The sequence below is a fragment of the Acipenser ruthenus genome, chromosome 19 (genome assembly GCF_902713425.1).
Source record: "Acipenser ruthenus chromosome 19, fAciRut3.2 maternal haplotype, whole genome shotgun sequence".
Lineage (NCBI taxonomy): Eukaryota > Metazoa > Chordata > Actinopteri > Acipenseriformes > Acipenseridae > Acipenser > Acipenser ruthenus.
The window spans coordinates 12824061-12845515 of NC_081207.1; the positions used below are offsets into that span (position 1 = coordinate 12824061).

A 21455-nucleotide genomic window follows, 5' to 3' on the forward strand; every position below is an offset into this window, starting at 1 on the left:
GCCCACAGTACTCGGCGCACAGTGTTAATACCTTGCTGTAACACTAGTGAGTGTACACACTACGTTAACACTTGCCAGTGTTCAACGGAGTGCCTCGGTGCTAAAGCACAAAGTCAGGCCCATATTGGGGTCCCATCCCTGTACGGCCTGCAACGTCATCATCCCACAGGGTAACCTCTGCCTGCGGTGCATGGGTACAAAGCTAGTGCAAGAGCACATGGCGCATGCACAGCACACGATGCACGTAGTGCTTAAAAATTCTCGGTGTATTCAAATGACAACTATGTGGCCGAGCGTCGTCCGGGGGGGAGGGAGGGTTAGGTCGGCCAGGTTGTCCTCGGCTCACCGCGCACCAGCGACCCTTGTAGTCTGGCCGGGAGCCTGCGGGCTTGCCTGTAAGCTGCCCAGAGCTGCGTTGTCCTCCGACGCTGTAGCTCTGAGGCGGCTACACTGCGAGTCTGCAGAGTGTAAAGAAGCGGGCGGCTGACGGCACACGCTTCGGAGGACAGCGGGTGTTCATCTTCGCCTCTCCCGAGTCAGCGCAGGGGTGGTAGCGGTGAGCTGAGCCTAAAAATAATTGGGCATTTCAAATTGGGGAGAAAATAATAATAATAAAAAAACTAATTGGCAACGACTAAATTATTAAATAAAAAATAAAAACTGTAACCCCTGTATATGATGGAAGCCATGCAAAGCCTAGGGTGCGCCGGCACCCCTAGTTCCCGCACCCCTGAAAGAAACTGTATATGCTGATGGAGGCAATTGTTTTGTATATCTTATTGTGTCTTTGGAGAAAATACGATCAATCGCTATTTAACTTCAGAATCACACATCAAACAAAAGGCTACTTCAGAGGCTGCTGAACAGAACGTAAAATAATCAGCTTTCAGAAACCAAAAAGTATTCCTGTCTGTAAGTTAAATCAGTACTACAACGATCAAGCACAGCCACCTCAATTCAACCTGCTGCGTACTTTTTCGCAGTTGGAATTTTAGACCCAAATAGCCACGTTTTCTTTGTTTTGACTCGGTACTAATAAAATAAATTATTGGATGAGACAAATAACATGACAACGAACGTGCTGCATACATTGCCTTTATTAAAGTATGCCAGACGATCTTAGGTAAATGAGTTTTGAGGCTGCTTCTAATCGATTTCCACATCTGTATAACTTGGCAAAGCTTTACCTTAACTTCCAACCAATTCAGTGGATGCAGAACGTGCAGTCTCACTGTATGGACAAGTCAACAGCTGGGGGATGTTGCCTGCTAGCCTTTAACAAATGACAGCACTCTGTTTTAGTAAGGAAGCAAGTACCACTATTTTTAGGCTTTATAGTGTTCTGAAATACTGTCTACTTGGGTTTATTTAATGTTTAAACAGGTCTGCGAAATGATATTTATATGCAACCGCACACTTCACAATTGCTTAACGTTTAAATTTCAAATGCTGAATACAATTAAAATATTGGGATTGCTAGTTCACTCCGAAAACACACAAAAACATTACGAGGTTACTGCTTCAGCTTTGAAATTGAAGTGTGCAATTAGTCTGACTTCCAATTTCCATGTCAGTGGTCACCTATCTAGTCAACTACTCTGTGCTAACTCTAGTAGCAGTCAATATTAAATATATTTTTTATATTATAAGTGGTATTTAGGAATGGCATTGTCAATGAATATCAGTTGAATTTGAACTATTTTAAGCAGGATAATCAACTCAGTGGTGAATCAAGTTGTCAGATAATGTGGATTTTCAGTTATCATTGTGTAACCCTAATGGAGACACCCTACACACATCTCAACAGGACAGAATCGTTGCATTCTCACTGTAGTTCTACTGTCTGCATTCCAGTTCAAGTTGTCTTCCCAGTTTGTTGATAAGATCACACTGTATATGGAGTTTTAATATAAACCTTAAAACTAACTTCCCATACAACACAACCAGGCATATGAAGCTCCAGGTGGTTTGCGTATTTCACATCTTGTTTTTGGTTCTAGTTGGCAGACGTGACATGGTTATGGTTTCCAGAGTCTAGGGAAAGATATCTAGATATCTGGAAAACAGGTCCTGCAGATCTGCATAGAGTTTGAATATGTAGCATCGGATTACATTTTCTATTACTTTTGTATGATTGCAGCATTCTGAGGGCTTCTTATTGCAATCACTCAACTATTGTGTATAGTGTTTTGACTCGAGTTCAAGAGCTTTAGTTGTAATTGCCTGCCAAAGACATACAGTATGTAATGTCTAGAGTTAGCACAGCTAGATCTAGGCAAAGTGTCTTCACATTAGTGCCAGTAATTCTAACATACACTTGATCAGAAGTAGCTGAGCACATCATGATCATGATGATGATGACACTGGCACTTCATCCCATAAATACACTCTGGATGATCTACCCAGAAGTTACGTATGTCCAAGGAACTAGAACCGCAGGGGAGCTTGAACTTGGGTAAACAAGAAAATGTAATTTGAAACTCTCTGCTTTAAGTAAAGCTAAAAAAATTAATACAAAATGAAACATGTCGCTTGAGACACCTAAGACAGTAAAGTCAACCTGTACTGAAACCAGTTCAACTCACTCAGTAAACACATGAACAGATGATACAAATGAGCAGTCCAGACTATTCTAGGACTAGCACCACAATGGCCTTTAGAGGGCACTGTTGTAAATCTCACACCAATACAGCTATGGCCAAAAGTTTTGCAACACATCTGATATCATTTTGTAGTTACTTAAAATACCTAAATTATGTTCTCACACACACATACATACATATATATATGTGTGTGTGTGTGTGTGTGAATATACATGTGTATATATATATATTTTTTTAAATGGTCTCAATCCTAAACGTCTATGTGATGCAAAACCTTTGGTTATCCTATTAACTCCTGGAGGACAGAATACCTTAAATTGCTTAGGACTGTTTTTCCAAAGCAACACTGCAAAGTGACCCATTGGTTTTAACTAACACACAAGTCTCAGTTTGGCTACAATTGCCTCCTAATTATGATGTCGCTATCCTTCTAGCAGATAAAGATGCCACCAAACATAAAAGTAATTATGTTCTTCTAAAATAAATTGATTCATTTAAATCAACCAACTCGACTGCATCAAAGGGTGGTTGACTCAGTAAAGTGATGAATCAATTTCCATTCTCTGGTTGATTTTTATCATCGGGTATGTTTGACTTCCTGCAGGAACAACATACACAAAATATAAGAATGAATAACGACAGTCTGTTCTTTTCATGCACAGCAGCGAATCAGGTTGTCCAGATGAAGACGCAATTCTGTGAATAGTTTCCCGTGGCTGGCAGAGTATCATTCTGTAACCTACAACATTTTTCCTTGTGTGGCTTTGTTTACCAAGGGGCTGCATTTAGCAGAATGGGGTAAAGCTCTTTGATGTTAACAGGGGTGGACTGTACTTCTAAGAAATACACAGAAGCTAGTAGTGATCAGATCATAATAGCCTTCTTTATATGCATCTAATCTGATTCAAGGTAATCAATTCCTAAACCCTCGCTATTGTCTAAATGCAAACCAGTTTCAAGCTGGAACGGAGTTGGAAGATTTAATCAGATTAGGTTCAGACTTTGTTCATGCAAACTCTGGACATTTGTTTTCTGATTCAAAATAACCAATTACAAAATGTTTATGTTGATTCATATAAAGCAATGGAATTTGTATTGGGGGACAAACAAAGGGTTCTGTTTTGTTCTGTAAGTCAGTGGTTCCTTTTAAGTGTTAGATATTTGCTACTTGGTAAGGATAGTGGCACCATAACTCAAGTGGACCCCTCCCCCATGCCGTTGAGGTCTGAGTTCAATTACTCAGGATCTGTGGAGCAAGTTTGACACATTCAATGTAATTTGTCTTCAGGTAAGACCAAGGAGTAGGCCCGTATCTCTCACTAACAATTTGACTGATGGTGGCTCTACACCCTATATACAGTGCTATGGGAGGAGTCATACCCAAGACTTTAAAATCCTTTATTTTACCTTTTTACCAGTAGTCTGCATTTCTTGTGCCAAAGGTTTCTTGGTTGTCTGTTAATCTTATTTAATGCAGAATAAAAGTTGTTTGTTTCTGGTACCCTTTTCTCTGTGTTGTATGTACAATCAGACCATGTGACCTACAGCACAGGAAGGGCATCTATAGTGTCATATATGAAAATAAAAACAGCACACCCTTAAAAAAAGCATGCAAAGAATTTAAAAGACCTTCAGCACAAGCTGGCAATGATAATGTTGCAGGTGATACGAGGCAACAAAGGTTTTAGAAAGCCTGGGCTAGCTCTGGTTTAAGGAAGTCTTTGATGTTGTAGAAGGTCGTCCACACTACCACTTGAAGTCTGCAGTGCTGCTGGCCGGGTTCTCTGGCCTGTAACGAGTGTGCAGGGCCTCCTGTGTCTTCTGGGACTCCGCCCCCTGCAGCCAGTCCCTGTAGAGTCTGTGCACCTGGGCGCTGGTCTCAGGCAGTCGCACAGGCAGGCTGGTGTACACCTCCCCCATCTGCTGCAGCAGAGCCTTGTCAGCTTTCCCACTCTCTGTGTGCGCCTGTCCCTTCCCATTCAGGCAGCCTTGAGAGAGAGAGAGAGAGAGAGAGAGAGAGAGAGAGAGAGAGAGAGAGAGAGAGAGAGAGAGAGAGAGAGAGAGAGAGAGAGAGTAGTGACTAGCAGTGGAAAGTAGTTCAACTGCCCTTGTGTACTATTAACTCCATTCAAAATAACTTAAGTTTTGCGCCGAGCACAGATGCACCAAATCATTTCTGGAATTTAATAATAAACATTATTATTATGTCCTTCAGCACTCACCATAATAAAGTTTTTTTGTTTTTTTTTGCAATTTTCACTCAGTACTTACTTGTACCTGAGATTTTATTTCTTGGAAAAACCATGTTTCAGCTTATATGATGTACAATAAAATGTAATAATTATGACAAATGTCTTGGAATTTAGAATAGTGTAAATGCACCCCATGCCAGTACTCATGCTACCAACCCCAAAGCAGTTATTAATGGTAAATGCAGGGTTTTCAATGCGTCCTGGTAATTTGAGATAATGAATAAATCCTGCTCCAGGGCCATGACTATAGTAGCCTACATCTTGCACATTTGACTTAGAAAAACAAACATAATTGAAAACTGAGTATGACAGTAAATTAGAACAGTTTACTTCTGGTTTACACTCCGGTTCTATGCAGAGTTCTCACTGGCTAGGTAATGAGTCACCTCCAGGGCAGGACAGCACCTCCACCAGCTGGTAAGGGAAGCGACCCTTCTTCAGTTTCTGGATCATGTTCTGGATGTTTCGGAAGCCGTAGACTGCAGCGAACTGCAAGAGCGGCTCTCCATCCCTCTGCAGGGTCACCTCCTGGAAATCACGGTTTCTGAGAGCGACAGAGGGGTGCGATGAGATGAAAAGATCAGTGCCTTCAGGTTGATTTCCTAGTGCCATAAAATGCTTTTAAAAAAATCCTTGAGGGGTATATTTTGATCAAATGAATCTCCTATTTCTGAAATAAATACCGGTAGTTAACCTGTATTTACTTCAGCTCTGGCTCAGAAAAAAGAAAATAGTAAGAAAAAAAAAAGGAAAGAAAGAAAACCACAAGTAGGCATGTCAAGTTTAAACATCCCAGCGTTTCATTTCACCAGCTTTTAAACAGCAGAGACATCTGCCACATAATTCCTTAATTTGCTTTTCTTTTACTTGAATTTGGATCATTGCTATAATGTAGTTTATGGAGAAAGTCTTACCGGTGCTTTTTTCGATTAATTCCAAATGTACAACATATCCAATGGTCCTTTCACTGTGCTTCATTGTGAATTTGCCAACATTGTTTACATGTGGAAGCTTTACCATCCGCCCCACTTCCTACACTGCACCACAAACTGACCAGGCCTTGCTGAGCTTCTGAGAGCTCTGACAGGTAGACTCACTTTAGTGATTGATAAACTATTTCCTCCACCTCCACTCCAAACAACTCCTTTGCAGAGAACTTGAAAATGTGTTCCAGGAAGCCCTCTGCCCCGCTCCCATCATGCCGGGCAAGATCAGCCCCCTCTGTGTCCCCAAACCTGCAAACAAGAGGAAAAGATGGGTGGGTGAGCTGTAGGGCACTGAAAAGACATGAATATGAAAGATATACAGGGAGATTCATAATTCACGTAACACTGTCAGATCATTGCAAAAACTGGAGGTACATGGCAGATGACATGCATAGAAAAACTGTCTGACAGAGAAACTATGTGCCGTTTGGCCACCAGAGGGGTTGTTCAGTTATAAGTTCCTCAGTACTCACAGCCTCTACTGCACAAACTATGAAAAGTGTGTATGTATATATATAAAATCCAGGGCTGGCAATGGAACACGAAACAAGCAATGTGATTGTCCTGGAAGAAAACTTGCTTCCTTCTGCTCTCACAATGTTCCCCCAACTCTGAGGATTGGTTTTTCCAGCAGGACAATGCTCCATGCCACACAGCCAGGTCAATAAAGGTGTGGATGGAGGACCACCAGATCAAGACCCTGTCATGGCCAGCCCAATCTCCAGACCTGAACCCCATTGAAAACCTCTGGAATGTGATCAAGAGGAAGATGGATGGTCACAAGCCATTAAACAAAGCCTGCTTGAATTTTTGTGCCAGGAGTGGCATAAAGTCACCCAACATCAATGTGAAAGACTGGTGGAGAGCATGCCAAGACGCATGAAAGCTGTGCTTGAAAATCAAGGTTATTCCACCAAATATTGATTTCTGAACTCTTCCTAAGTTAAAACATTAGTATTGTGTTGTTTAAAAATGAATATGAACTTATTTTCTTTGCATTATTCGAGGTCTGACAACACTGCATCTTTTTTGTTATTTTGACCAGTTGTCATTTTCTGCAAATAAATGCTCTAAATGACAATATTTTTATTTGGAATTTGGGAGAAATGCTGTCAGTAGTTTATAGAATAAAACAAAAAAGTTCATTTTACCCAAACACATACCTATAAATAATAAAACCAGAGAAACTGATAATTTTGCAGTGGTCTCTTAATTTTTTCCAGAGCTGTGTATAATATATAAAAAGCTCAAAGCTCATTTCAGTAAAGTTATATAATAAAATTATTATACACACACACACACACAGTATATATATATATATATATATATATACACACACAGTATATATATATACAGACGTGCTCAAATTTGTTGGTACCCTTACAGCTCATTGAAATAATGCTTCATTCCTCCTGAAAAGTGATGGAATTAAAAGCTATTTTATCATGTATACTTGCATGCCTTTGGTATGTCATAGAATAAAGCAAAGAAGCTGTGAAAAGAGATGAATTATTGCTTATTCTACAAAGATATTCTAAAATGGCCTGGACACATTTGTTGGTACCCCTTAGAAAAGATAATAAATAATTGGATTATAGGGATATTTCAAACTAATTAGTTTCTTTAATTAGTATCACACATGTCTCCAATCTTGTAATCAGTCATTCAGCCTATTTAAATGGAGAAAAGTAGTCACTGTGCTGTTTGGTATCATTGTGTGCACCACACTGAACATGGACCAGAGAAAGCAAAGGAGAGAGTTGTCTGAGGAGATCAGAAAGAAAATAACAGACAAGCATGGTAAAGGTAAAGGCTACAAGACCATCTCCAAGCAGCTTGATGTTCCTGTGACAACAGTTGCAAATATTATTAAGAAGTTTAAGGTCCATGGAACTGTAGCCAACCTCCCTGGGCGCGGCCACAAGAGGAAAATCGACCCCAGATTGAACAGAAGGAAAGTGCGAATGGTAGAAAAAGAACCAAGGATAACGGCCAAAGAGATACAAGCTGAACTCCAAGGTGAAGGTACGGCAGTTTCTGATCGCACCATCCGTCGCTTTTTGAGCGAAAGTGGGCTCCATGAAAGAAGACCCAGGAGGACTCCACTTTTGACAGAAAAACATAAAAAAGCCAGACTGGAATTTGCTAAAATGCATACTGACAAGCCACAATCCTTCTGGGAGAATGTCCTTTGGACAGATGAGTCAAAACTGGAGCTTTTTGGCAAGTCACATCAGCTCTATGTTCACAGACGAAAAAATGAAGCTTTCAAAAGAAAAGAACACCATACCTACAGTGAAACATGGAGGAGGCTCGATTATGTTTTGGGGCTGCTTTGCTGCGCCTGGCACAGGGTGCCTTGAATCTGTGCAGGGCACAATGAAATCTCAAGACTATCAAGGCATTCTGGAGCGAAACGTACTGCCCAGTGTCAGAAAGCTCTGTCTCAGTCGCAGGTCATGGGTCCTCCAACAGGATAATGACCCAAAACACACAGCTAAAAGCACCCAAGAATGGATAAGAACAAAACATTGGACTACTCTGAAGTGGCCTTCTATGAGTCCTGATCTGAATCCTATCGAACACCTATGGAAAGAGCTGAAACTTGCAGTCTGGAGAAGGCACCCATCAAACCTGAGACAGCTGGAGCAGTTTGCTCAGGAAGAGTGGGCCAAACTACCTGTTAACAGGTGCAGAAGTCTCATTGAGAGCTACAGAAAACATTTGATTGCAGTGATTGCCTCTAAAGGTTGTGCAACAAAATATTAGGTTAGCGGTCCCATCATTTTTGTCCATGCCATTTTCATTTGTTTCATTATTTACAATATTATGTTGAAAAAAAAATCAAAAGCAAAGTCTGATTTCTATTAAATATGGAATAAACAATGGTGGATGCCAATTACTTTTGTCAGTTTCAAGTTATTTCAGAGAAAATTGTGCATTCTTCGTTTTTTGTGGAGGGGTACCAACAAATTTGAGCACGTCTGTGTATATATATATATATATATCGTTTCGACAAAGTATTTTCTTTTTTTTTTTTTTTACTGTACTCAATTCCTATGGCACATTTCAAGAAACTTAATCAATTTTAGAGATTAAGGACACAGTGCAAACCTGTATATCGTATATTGCACAGCCATTTAAGATTGCGATTAGCAAATTGAATGGCACCTGAACAAAAGGGGGTTCTTGTAAACGGTTTTAATAAGTAATCAGTCTGAAAATAAATTGGGCGCTTAAACACACAATAAAAAAAAGAAATATCCCACCCAGCTGTTCTACATGGTTACATTATATATTTGGGATACCACTGCACCTGTGGTTATACATTACCATTAAAATCTTTTGCACCTGTTTGATTAGCATCTAGCCAACTTAACCCAGATATTTAATGAGCGTAAGCTCTAAGGTTAGTGTTTAAGGTTGGCAGATCTCTGATGATCTTATTTCCTGCATTCTGGTTTCAAAGTTAGTGTAAGCAGTCCGTGGTCTTGTGCTTTTCACACTATCCTCTTTAACTGTTAAACAAAACTATGTTGTATTCATTTAAAAATAATAATGTACAGTATAAACCCTTGGTTAGCCCTCCTGCAAAGTAGCTCAACTTACACGTGATCTAAAGGGGTGGACTCCAAGTCCTCCACAGACACATTGCTTTGTTCCATCAAGTGAATGATTTCCCCTGAAACACAGCAGCCAGTCATATAAACAGTCAGTTTGATTTTAGGCAGAAGAGTAGAATAGAAAGAGCACATTGAACTTTCACCACCACCCACAAACTTGCAGAACCCAGCTTTTGCACGGTACGAAAGATCGATTGTATCTGAGCAACTGGGAAGGCAGCCCCTTTTAAAATCCGCAATACTTTATATTCCCAATATATGAATTTCTGAAACTGAAGTACAAAAACAAGAAAAGGTCTAGCTTTAGTAACACTCAGATCCATAATGGTGCAAATGCACTTATCACTGCCAATATGGAACCATTTGCAGCAAGCTGCAGTTCTAAAGAACGCATAGTCCTGGTAGCAACGGCGCCGAAGCCTTTCTAAGAGTGGGTGGGCCAAGGAGAGGTGGGGGTTGGTATAAAGTATTTCTATGGATAAATGAATCCAATTTAACAACTACGTCAAATAAGTTGTAAAAAAGTTCTTCAGTTATTTACTGCTTCGGACACAAATTACATGAAATGGTAACAAATGTTTCAACAGTTCTATAGCGTTACAAGATGACGAATGTAGCAACATTAGCTACCACACATAACCTCGGCTTCTCTGCGCTCATTCTTTCCCATGCGATTTGTTAAAAGCGTCAATGTACCGCTGTAGAAGCTGGCGGCACAGCTAGCGAAACATTAGGATTATTGTCTATCAACACGGTTCAGATGTCGTCTTAATTTGTGGATTTATTTGACATCTCTGTGTCACTGTTTTGGAAGAACGATGAGATTCTATGTATTGATATATAGATATAGATATATATATATATATATATATATATATATATATATATATATATATATATATATATATATATTTTCCCCCTCACCCTCACTGTGGGTGGGCGGGCAGGCCCCCCCTGTTTAAAAAGTGCGTGGGCAGTGGCCCGTTGGCCTACCCGTCTCCGGTGCCTATGCCTGGTATGCGTATCGAAGGATTCGTTGGTCCTAACTCACCTGAGGTGAGAACACAGTCCACATCCTGAGAGTGCTGCAGGCTGTTATAGAACTCCTCTCGCAGGGCCTCCAGCTTCTTATCAAAACAGGGAGCCACCACCACATGGTACAGCGTCTCTGGGGCCAGCCCCTGAAACACAGCAGCAGTTTACACCAGGAGAAACCAAGCAAACACACACCACAGTGAACAAGCAGAGTAGAGGGTTTTCATTTCAGTTTAATTTAAAAAAAGTCTGATTGCACATTATAACAATGGTACTTTTGTATATAAATCTAACTATTATTATTATCACTATTGTTATTTTTCAGCACTCTTCGTGTCTCTTAAACTGGATGTAAAGCTAAATTGTGACACTCCGTAACAATATTAAATATAAATCTGTAGAAGCATTATACCTTGACAGACAGTCCCTACCTGCTGTTTGGCAAAGTAGTCCTTGACCAGGGAGCCCATGATCTGCTGGGGGGACTTGGCTGTGCATATGTGAGGGGTCACCTGGCTGCCTAGCACTCGCTCTGCATAGCGAATCCAACCTGTCAGGAAACGAGACGCTCGAGGATCAGGATACAGAATCCAATACCAAACTCTGCATGTACTAGATATGGGTGTATTTCAAATGTACAACAGCTTGCATGTTTATATAATTGAAGGGGTCAGCTTTCTGATCTCGAGATCTTTCTCCAAGTTGAGATCGGGCCGAGCTACAGTAGGCTATTTGAGCTCTAGGCTGTGGAAGCGTACAGTGCACCCCCTAGTGTTTAATCAGCAGCAATACTGTCCGGAATATTAAGTGTAGTCAAGTGGGTTGTTTCTTTAATCATGGTTTAAATGTTTCATATCCTCCCTCCCCCTCCCCCAATTTCAGGTGAGCAAGCACCAACCAATGCTAATCACTTACTCATTAGGAAGACAGTCCCACAGTCAAGCCAAGTCATTTTTTTTAACCCACCAACTTAAGCAACAGATGTTACCAAGCTACTGAACCCTAGAGGCCAGGCCTGGGGAGTCTGAAGTACAGGGAGGTCTACCCCCAGCCACTTCTCCTCCCTTACTTATTTTTGTGCCCTGGTTTTATGTAGTCTTTTTGTTTCAGTTTTATGGACTTTGATTTATTTTGAATGTTTTATTTGATTTTGTTTTGTTTACGTATCTAAAAGATTTTTAATGTTAACTATTAAAAGTTACATTTTAAGTGTTTTAAAATTTTAGAATTTTAACTCACTGTTTTATGCACTGTCCCTTTTCCCCTGTCCCTGTTTTAGTTTTATAGTTTTATTGTTCTGTTTTATGTTCACTTTTGAAACTTTTTAGAGAGCACTCCCTGGCCCTCACAAGCACTGGTTTTTTATAGATGGTTCTTTTTTTCCAGTCACTTTTAAAGCAGCACAGGTTTTTTTCATGTTGACTTTAATCTGTGTCTGTTTTAACCATGTACAAAGCACGATTGTCTTGGTGTTTTTAAATGTATTTTAAATGCTTTTAAAACAAAATGTATGTCTGCATGCATGAATGTCATCTTTAAAAGAAATGTATAATGAATGAAAAAAAAGAATGGGTGTAAATGTAAAAAAATGTAAAATCTCAATAAAAGAGTATTTTACTTATTTTTGCTCAGAGGGTTAGGGTTTGTGTCTCTGACCCTGTGCTTAGGGTGCCCTGCAGTGTTATCTCTATACAGAGCTCCTACCTCTACTACAATTGGCACCAGTGGTTTCTGCTTTGTCATGCTTAGTCACTAATTAAAAAAACTCCCTGGATAGTCTAGTTTCTCTTTCAAAAGGTTTTTTTTCTTCCAGTTTCCTTATTTGAGAAACAGCTGACAGGGAAAAGGGAATTACTGACAATCAGAGCACTTCACCTCAAGGGCATTGCTGTCAGACTGGTCTGCGAGCAAATATATATTGTTTTCACAAAGGTATTTAAATATGTACATTTATAAAACTTAAAAGTTACTTCATAGCCACTGCTTCAAAATTTCAATTTAAGACAATTGGTTACAGTCTCTTGCAACAAGTCTGTACACTTCACACATTCACACTAATGCTGGCTTATTTAAACAATAGGTTACAATGTACCTGAAAGACTTTGATTATTATAATATTTTTCTTTCAACGTTGATAACACTGATAAAAAGGATAGATTACAGTTAATCTGTTGAACTACATGAGCAGAGAAGGTTCAGAACGTAGAGTTTAAAATGCATTTTTATCAGTATGAACTCGACAATGCAAGCATAATTTAGAATAGTGGACTAAGGGTGTAGCATCCCTCAGTTTTAATGCTGAAACTCACTCAGACTGACCCTTGCTTCAAGGGTTAAATCACCATACAATGAATAAAAGTGCCTGCTCCTGGTTTAGCGATCACACAGTGTGATTTTTAAAAGGGAGGAAACAGTGTGGTTACCAGGGCAGGCAGAGGTGAACATTGGCAGGGCCTGCTGGTCTTGATTCCTCTGCCTGTAGCGCTCCACAAACTCTTTCTGGCTCTCCAGGATGCTGAAGTCAGATGCCAGAGTGGCATCAAACACGTGATGGAACCCTGGATGGGGAGATGGGCAGGGTTAGGGGGCAGGAGACTCTCAATACAGTAGTGCTAAAATCCTATCAACTGAATGCATAAAAAGTATCAGAATCAACAACCAGAGGCTAAAAAAAACACACATGAGAAAAAAAACAAAAACAAAACTGTCCCTCAAACAAGGTTCTATTATTTGTTGTAAACATTAAACTGGAGGTTTTCAACATTTTCATTTATTGTAATTAATTAAAATGAACGAAGCCTCCCTCCGTGCTGGTCTCAATCGCTCTGTAAACAGAGCTGACATAACCCGCAATGTTAGCCTTGTTAGTGACTGAGCATTTAAAAAATCCAAATCATGTATTTTTGTTGATAATGAAAAGATACAGAAAACTAGTACTGTTCTTTAAAACTCCAATTTCAAAATAAATTTGCTCACAGAAACAGACCCATCCACCGCATTGAAACAAAGAAAGGTAAGTCTACAGTTATTCTTAGTATTATAGTGATTTTTATATGCTTATTTTTAGTGACCTATACTGTACTGTTTATTGTGTGGTCCGCTGAGATAAAAAAAACAAATTAAAAAAAAAATTTCAGGTGGTCTGAGAACAAAAAAGTTTGAGAACCACTGCAGTAATGCATTATTCTGGACTTAACTCACCCAGGCTTTTCAGGAAGCTGCATAGTTTCTTGGTGGCCTCGGGAATGTTGAGGTTTAACTTCACAGCAAAGTAAGGCAGCGACTGAGGGCAAAGGGAGGCGACCAGCACTTTGTGTTTTGAGGTATCGCATTTCTAAGTGAGAGAAAGAAATACTTTTTAAATTCACAAAGTAGGTTTTTACATTTTTCCCGCCCTGAACATCCCTTTATTATATAGGTCTGAAATGTGAATTTTTGAAAGAAACACATGTTTTGTCAAATGTATTTTTCATTTAAAAAAAAAACACACACACAACATGAAATCTAGTTCTACACAGGTTAAAGAAATCTCTTACTGCAAGCCATGCTTTGAGATGGTCTTGGACTTTCTGGGTCAGTTCACCTGGAGGGTGAAACTGTACCCACCCCTGTGGTGTTAAGTTAAACACAGTGTTGTGTACCGGTATGTGTTGAATTATTTACACATTACTATGGTTGCATATTGCAGTTATTGAAACCCACAAATAATGGACCACGACAACCCCTTCACCAGCTTGTTTCCTGTGAATAACCAACCAGCTGCTTCCCCTATTGAGTGACATGCATTTAACCAGTAATATGACCCAGGAGACACTGCTGGGGTGAAATAAACAAAGAAGTAAAGCAGTAACAGATTTCCTGGAAGGCAATGCAAGCAAACAGTAAACTTTCTTTAACCTAGTACAGTGTCGTACCAGATGTCTCTTAACATGAAAATACATGCTTTCTATAATGTGTTTCTTTTAAAACTGCACATTAGACCTACATAGCTCATGGAAATACCAAATGGGCAAGATTCATGTAATTATTTTGTTAGCTACAATGGTGGTTAATGTGCATCATTTTGAGAACAGATCATAAAAATGGTTATTTAAAAAATAAATACACAATGTGATGGTGTAAAATAAATATAAGATAGGGTGTGTCAAGACAAGCTGTATGACCAGAGCACATTGTCATGCAAACTATTTCTCATACCCTACAAACTAAAATAAAGTATTTCTAGAGTACAACTGTTTACCAAATGTACAGGTACCTTGTTAAGGTTTAGGATCCCGAACAGCTCCTTCTGGTTCTGTTGAGAAATTCTCTGGCTCTCCTCCTCCGAGACACACCTGTCACAGGCCAGGCAGTCACTCAGGTACACCCGCTTACCTGCCAGCTTGTGAAACTCACTGGTCTAAACAAAGGAAAAATCCCATTTATAAATGAGGTCATTCTCATGTAAAGCAGCGTGAATCTCCAGACGCCTTAGTATTACCTCTCCATTCTCCTCCGTCGTGTTGACGGATTCCCGGGTGGAGCTTTGGTTCTCATCGTTCTTCTGCTTCTTACTGCATTCCTATGAAGCACAACCGAGAAACAGAAAGACGTTTTTAAGTCTTTGTCAGGCTGATGATTCGTCCTGTGAGAAACGCTCCGGAAGCTTGTACATGCTGCTACATAATCATCCAGTTCAGGGACCCTCTAGCAATGTTTTGCAATCTGAAAGTAACTTTATTATTAAGGTTAAGTTAAATGTTTTAGGTACACATTTTGATTTAACAGTAGAAATGGTTTTATAGAGCATTTGGCTCCGGACTAATCGACGTGCCTGTTATTTCTTATGGATATGCAAGACTATAGGTTATGGAATGCACTGCATACGAGTTGAAAATGCAGTGAGTGATCATGGAAAAAGATGGGCACACGGTACAATGATCTAAGTTGGAGGAACATTTGTAAGGTGGACAGTTCACTAAACACGTATTTGAAGCTGGGTTTACATAAGGCAAAAAAATGTATATTTATTACATATATTGTGTATCCCATTTATAAAACACCTCAATAAGCTAATGTGTTTATACCTGCTGATTTTATGTTGACTTGTTTTGTTTATGTTTGCTTGCCAGGTGTGATCTTGCAACTTCAAACCAGGAACAAGCAGGAAGCTTTGAAGGATTGCAGCCAAGTTCTGAATAACTTGGTTTAAACAAACAGCACGTGGACTTCTATTTTCACAGTTTGGTCTAAGGTTGTGGGGAGTCAGTGACCAAGGAGGAGGGCAGAAAGAGGGCAGTTACTTTTAACAATACTTTAGTACCTCATAACATGGTAGTACATGTAGAACACATACAACACTGGGTAGTATTACTGTATTTTACATTTAAAAGTATTTGTAGGAGGATTATCAATAGGAGTTAGTTTTTTTTTTAGAATGGTGCTGACCATTTCCAGAATAGTTCCATTATACTGAAAACATTCTAGAACTGTGCAGCGGACTTGGAACCATTTCAGAATGGGTCAATCCATTTGGAAAATCTAATTTCATATCATGGGACTATACATACACAATTAATGGGATTCAATGGTAAATATTATATACATACTATTTCCTTCCTTGATGCATGAATGTTACAGCAATGCAAACCTCAATATTCTTTAAAAACATCACTCCTTTTGCCATAAGCAACCTTTCAAGTACAATATACTTTCCCTTTGTTTAGCTTTAAAGAATCTTTATCAAATGGTTCAACATGTGTAGGCTAATCAATGAATATTGCACAACTGTATACATTTCTGCGCGAAACACAACGAAAAACAAAAGTGCAATTACCGTCTTGGTGCAATTCTCACACTTCATTTGCGGTTGCTTGTCTTTCTCCCAGGCAACTGTTTATCCTCTTAGTGCTACAGCTAGTAAGAGATACAAAAAAACAGAGTTCTGCTTTAGATAACCTCACCGACCCACCCTCATACAACACACGGTCCCAGATATCGCCCTAGTTGTAGATTACACAGCGTGGTTCCTCTTTATATATTGTAGCAGTATGCACACCTAATACAAAACCAGACATGTGATTGACACCCCCTCCGCCCAATTATCCCGTTTACTACAGGCGGATCAAGCCAATCGATGTCGTGTGGGCGTTGCACCTGTGAGTCCTTGCTTTATTACCAAATAAAGGACAAAGAAACAGTCAAATAAACTTTTCTATTGTAGTCTACTGACAGATATAATGCACCACCCCTAATAAGAGAGAATTATATAGTAAACTACCAGTACTGTATGACGACTTTTAAAAATTATATATATATATATATATATATATATATTATTCTGTCCAAGTAAATTTTATATATATATATATATATATATATATATATATATATATATATATATATATATATATATATCCCTATTAAAAATAGTTCAATGTTCTATTCTCCCACTAAAACACAAGTTTTGCTTATAAATAAAACTGCTAAACCCACCAGAACAGATTTGACTGATACTATTAATACTTTTTCCAGAGGTCAAACAAATGACATGCGATACATATTTTGTAAAACTGCATGCAAGCATTTTTGATAAGCCTCAAAAACACCTCTAATTTAGATAATGACTACCTTTAAAAGTATCACCGTTTAAATAAGACTCCATATTTTCAACACGATAAATTTAACTAACTTAGTTAAAAAGACTATTCAGAACGTGTGTTTAAATTAAAGACTATTCAGAACGTGTATTTAAATTAAGTCACACTAACCCAGGTTTGGCTAAAACTCAACAAATACAAATTATATAAAATAAATACGCTGGTGGTCCAAGCGTAATAACACTCTATTTGCGAGATAAAAACATATATTAATAACTTATATACTAGTAAAAGAAAACATGCAGACAATTATAATTATAGCCACACACAAAAACGACTTAAAAAACCCCATTAGAGAAAACGTGAACTTGTCGTAACTGGCATAATCCACTAAAACGCAGTAACTAAAAATGAATTTACTCACCGACTGATTATAGCAAAGACATTTCTTATAATCCGTGTGTCATCAACATTACAATCTTGTAATTCTGAGACTGACGTGTGTGTATATAATTATATACCCAACGTGTTTTCGGTTAAACCTCCTTCAACAATGGCTCCAGTATACGGCGGCAGGGTTGCCAGGCAGGCTGGCACGACGTTCTTCGATGTTGTTTTTCAGTTTTTTATTTCTTTATTTTATTGCAGTCTTGTGTTTCGGTATTCTTATATACATCAGTTTTTGCACCTTGGTCTGTTTCATGGTTTCCCCCACAGTGACTAGGTGAATCAGCACGAGCGAAAAGACATTGACTAGCTCGCCCCGGGCACGTCTCCTCACATTTAAAGAAACAGTCACGTTATTTTTTCACTGCAGTTGCTCGCAAGCAATTTTTTAAACATCTGCCATATTTTTAACCACTAATATACTGTGTAAAAGGAGTAATCTCATTTTAGACATCGGCTTTAAATAAAGAAGCACCTTCCACCAGAATATATATATATATATATATATATATATATATACATATATATATATATATATATAGATAGATAGATAGATAGATAGATAGATAGATAGATAGATAGATAGATATAGATAGATAGATAGATAGATAGATACAGCTATGACCAAACGTTTTATATCACCTAGAATTTCCGGATATAGATTCATTCATTAAAAGTAGAAAGTACTGTGCGAATCTCGATATTCGTCATTCATATCCTTTATATAGCTCCTGCACGAAAGGCTGGGAGCATTTCAATTTGCAGTGATATAGAAAGAATAGGCACTCGTGTGTGAAAACGTTAGACCACTTTGTGCTTTTTAGGCATAACAATTTAAAAAAAAAAAATCTCATGGGTTTTAACATTTGTGCCCAGTAGCTTCGTGCTTGAATTCAGCAGTGTATTAGCACAGGACAAATAAACAATTAAAGGACCACGACGAAGCAAAACAAAATAAATAAAACCTATCTACCTCTCTGTGCTAAATCCTCTCGCTCTCACTCAGACCCCTTCCGTCACTCACTCGCACAACTGCGCTCAGACACGCACTCCTATTTATCTCTTCACATTAAAACAGAAAAATATCCCAGGAGTAAAGAATACGTTATGTAGGGCTTACTTCACCCCAGTGAATTAACTACAAAACAAAGGATGCCAAATAGCAGTTCAAGTTAAACGTTGTTTTGTTTATTACCGAAATAAACCGTACATAAAAGTTGACAACACATTTTATTTTTTTAAATTTTTCATTCCTTGCCATTGATGTTTTTTCACAGTAAACCGTTTTCATAAAGTAATAACACGATGTTTACTTGCGCCTTTGTAGCTGAACAAGCAAACGAAAACGGACATTTAACTTTAAACACTTCAAATAAAACAAACGTGGAAATGGCGTTGTAAAGTGAAAGGGAAAAAAAATCACCGTTTTGGTTCTCCTTTATTACATTCCACATAACAAAGTCACAACTATATAACTATAAGCTGCTTGATGAGATTCTGGGATCAATAAACTACTAACAACCAAACGAGCAAGATGGGCTGAATGGCCTCCTCTCGTTTGTAAACTTTCTTATGTTCTTAATATATACAGTCTATATAAAAATCATTACCCAGCATTTTACTGTACTATTTAAGCGAGGCAGTCCCCTGAGATTCTGGTTCGCTCTACACCTGCAGTTCATATAAATAGTTGGGGTCTTAGCGTTTAATTTTAATTTACGGGTTTTACTGCGTGCAGAATGTAGAAAACGGACACGAGGGTGCAATATTTTATTAAATAAATATTTTATACAGTTAATAGTTATAATAAAAAAATAAGCTGGACAAACATTAATAAAGACTCGTCACTTCTTAAAATGTTGCACCTTTGTTTTCTCGTTCTTTAATCTGCTTTTGAAGGCAGATGGAGGGCGCGGTTTAACGTGTTACATGTTGTAAGGTCTTGCTGTAAAATAAACGCACACACACACACGGGCCACGCCCCCTGCGCTATGCTGTCTCTGCCTGCGTCCAGCGCAATATAATGACTTGTATTACTTGTTGAAAAAAGAACGACTGGCTGAATATTTAAATTATGAGCAAATATCCGAGCATGAAAATACCATGTTCATCCCAGCACTAATTAAAGCCTGCAGCCGCTGCACTTTCAAATTAAGGAGATCGGCGATGGAGTCGCTTAGGTCTGAAACGACACAAGCTCTGTAGACATTGGTCAGATTTCACAGGGGGGTGGTCAGATCAAACATGATCCGTGCCTGGGTGGTTCATTGATTGAATCATCCTGGAGGCCCTCCGAGTCTGCCATTTACCACAGAGCTTTTCAATCACCAGGAAGTCAGAAAAAAGTATTTTCCAGTCAGGTATTGGCGCCCCTGTAGTAACCTCGTCGGGCCTCACCAGGGGGGCGCGCCCCACAGTTTGAAAACCTCAGATTTAGACAATCACGATTTTCTTGTTACAGGGATTTGATTTCATATGCACAACACATTTGCACCCTACTGTAGATAGTGCCTATATATACTGGACAGTCAACAAGGTCTGGTTTGTGCACAAAAAACAAAACAAAACATTGGGAGAATAGGGACTGCAGCTTTAACTGCAATAGTTGTTAAACGCTAAAATAGAAACACTGTTTTTTTCAGAACTAATGCGGTGACCGGGTGTCGGAGAAGTACCGTATAACCACAAAAACAAGCGCAATTACCTGTGGGCGGGCGGGCTATATCATACCACAATACGACATAATTGTTCATAAATTAATATTATATCATATGAAAATGGCATGCATTTATTGTACACTCATCTTCAGCCATGGCGGGCGCTCTTCCAGTTTCAGTGTGTCTAGGAGACAGGTACAAAAACTAAAGGAATACAACTCTCAACAGTACTGTAAAATTACGGTAATGAGAAGTGAGTTCGTGACCGGTGTCGTAACCAACACTGCCTCCCTGTTGATAGTGTTTTTTTGCTAACTGCGCATGCACAGAACTTTGAAGACATGCGCAGAGCGGAAGAACAGCGGAGGCAGTATTGTACAGTGTTTTTTGGGAAAATTAATTAACTAAGTCTTTAGATCTGTGCTGCTTTTGCGTTTTTTAAAATTTACATTCAGTTGAAAGGTTTTTTTTTCTTTAAAAAAAATAATACATAAACGGACTACCTCTAATTTTCTCTGAGAGACCTCTCTCCGCTCCGTGTGGAGGTTTACGCACACATGACACATACACACACTTAGTAAAGGCTTCTGGTTGCTTTCTTCCGGCTTTTCGGCTTTTATTTACGAATTAATTTCACAATTAACACATTTCTCCGTTTTAATTCAGAAACCAAAACGCATTAAACAGTGCTTAGGCTCATTTTAAAAGGGAAGTAGTGAAACACGACGAAAACCAGAAACCCTCAATATATTATTACTAGGTACAAGTAGACAAAGATGAGGCGAGGTGCATGTTCAGCGCTAACTCATCTACGGCATTGCTTGTTTATTTTTTTAAATTAAAGTTGAGGATGAGTGTCTTAAATATAAAACTAATATAGTGCATAAATCACGATGTAGCACTATCCTAATAGGCAGCATCAGATAGTATTGCCTATCATATCATATAGTGCCTCCCTATTACTATCTCGATCAGACAGGTTAGTTCCATATTAGTATGCCTCCGGTAGCTACTATCATACAGGGAGGAAGTGTTGGTTACGACACGGGGAGGAAACAGGAACTGCCCAATCCTCTCGTTACTTCCCATTGATAATAAAGTAGCACTGCTGTTGCTTATTCAGTTATTGCGATACTCGGGTACAAAGGGAGTCACAGCTATTAAATATATTCACACAGCAACAACAGGTATGCCCATTTTATTGAATACATGTTTGTCTCTCCCATATAAATTAACTTAATTTGTAATGATTATTATTTCTTTCTTTTATATTC

General features: G+C 38.8%; 1 protein-coding gene across 3 annotated transcripts; it reads right to left on the reverse strand.

Annotated features, from left to right (window-relative positions):
- Positions 1–1079: 1079 nt before the first annotated feature.
- On the reverse strand, positions 1080–18532 carry LOC117424055 (nuclear prelamin A recognition factor-like). 3 transcript variants are annotated; one of them, XM_058992493.1, is made up of 12 exons: positions 18498–18532; positions 16315–16394; positions 14980–15060; positions 14755–14898; positions 13701–13833; positions 12923–13057; positions 10931–11049; positions 10516–10645; positions 9451–9523; positions 5953–6090; positions 5242–5399; positions 1080–4591 (listed from the first exon to the last, which is right to left on the reverse strand). In XM_058992493.1, exons 2-12 carry the CDS (start codon positions 16339–16341, stop codon positions 4350–4352), a joined length of 1380 nt encoding a protein of 459 aa, XP_058848476.1. In that variant the 5' UTR covers positions 16342–16394; positions 18498–18532; the 3' UTR covers positions 1080–4349. The 3 variants fall into 3 exon arrangements, with proteins under 3 accessions (XP_058848476.1, XP_033895971.1, XP_058848477.1); XM_034040080.3 differs by lacking the exon at positions 18498–18532 and adding an exon at positions 17502–17871; XM_058992494.1 differs by lacking the exon at positions 18498–18532 and adding an exon at positions 17502–17874 and having other exon boundaries at positions 4484–4591; positions 5186–5399.
- Positions 18533–21455: the final 2923 nt, after the last annotated feature.

Excerpts from the sequence above, each read along its gene's own strand:
- LOC117424055 (XM_058992493.1), bottom strand. The coding sequence starts at position 16,341 with ATGAAGTGTGAGAATTGCACCAAGACG. Across the intron at positions 15,061-16,314 it reads GTGAGAATTGCACCAAGACG|GAATGCAGTAAGAAGCAGAA; the intron begins GTAATTGCACTT and ends TGTGCTTCATAG. Across the intron at positions 13,058-13,700 it reads CAGCTTCCTGAAAAGCCTGG|GGTTCCATCACGTGTTTGAT; the intron begins GTGAGTTAAGTC and ends CTCCCCATCCAG.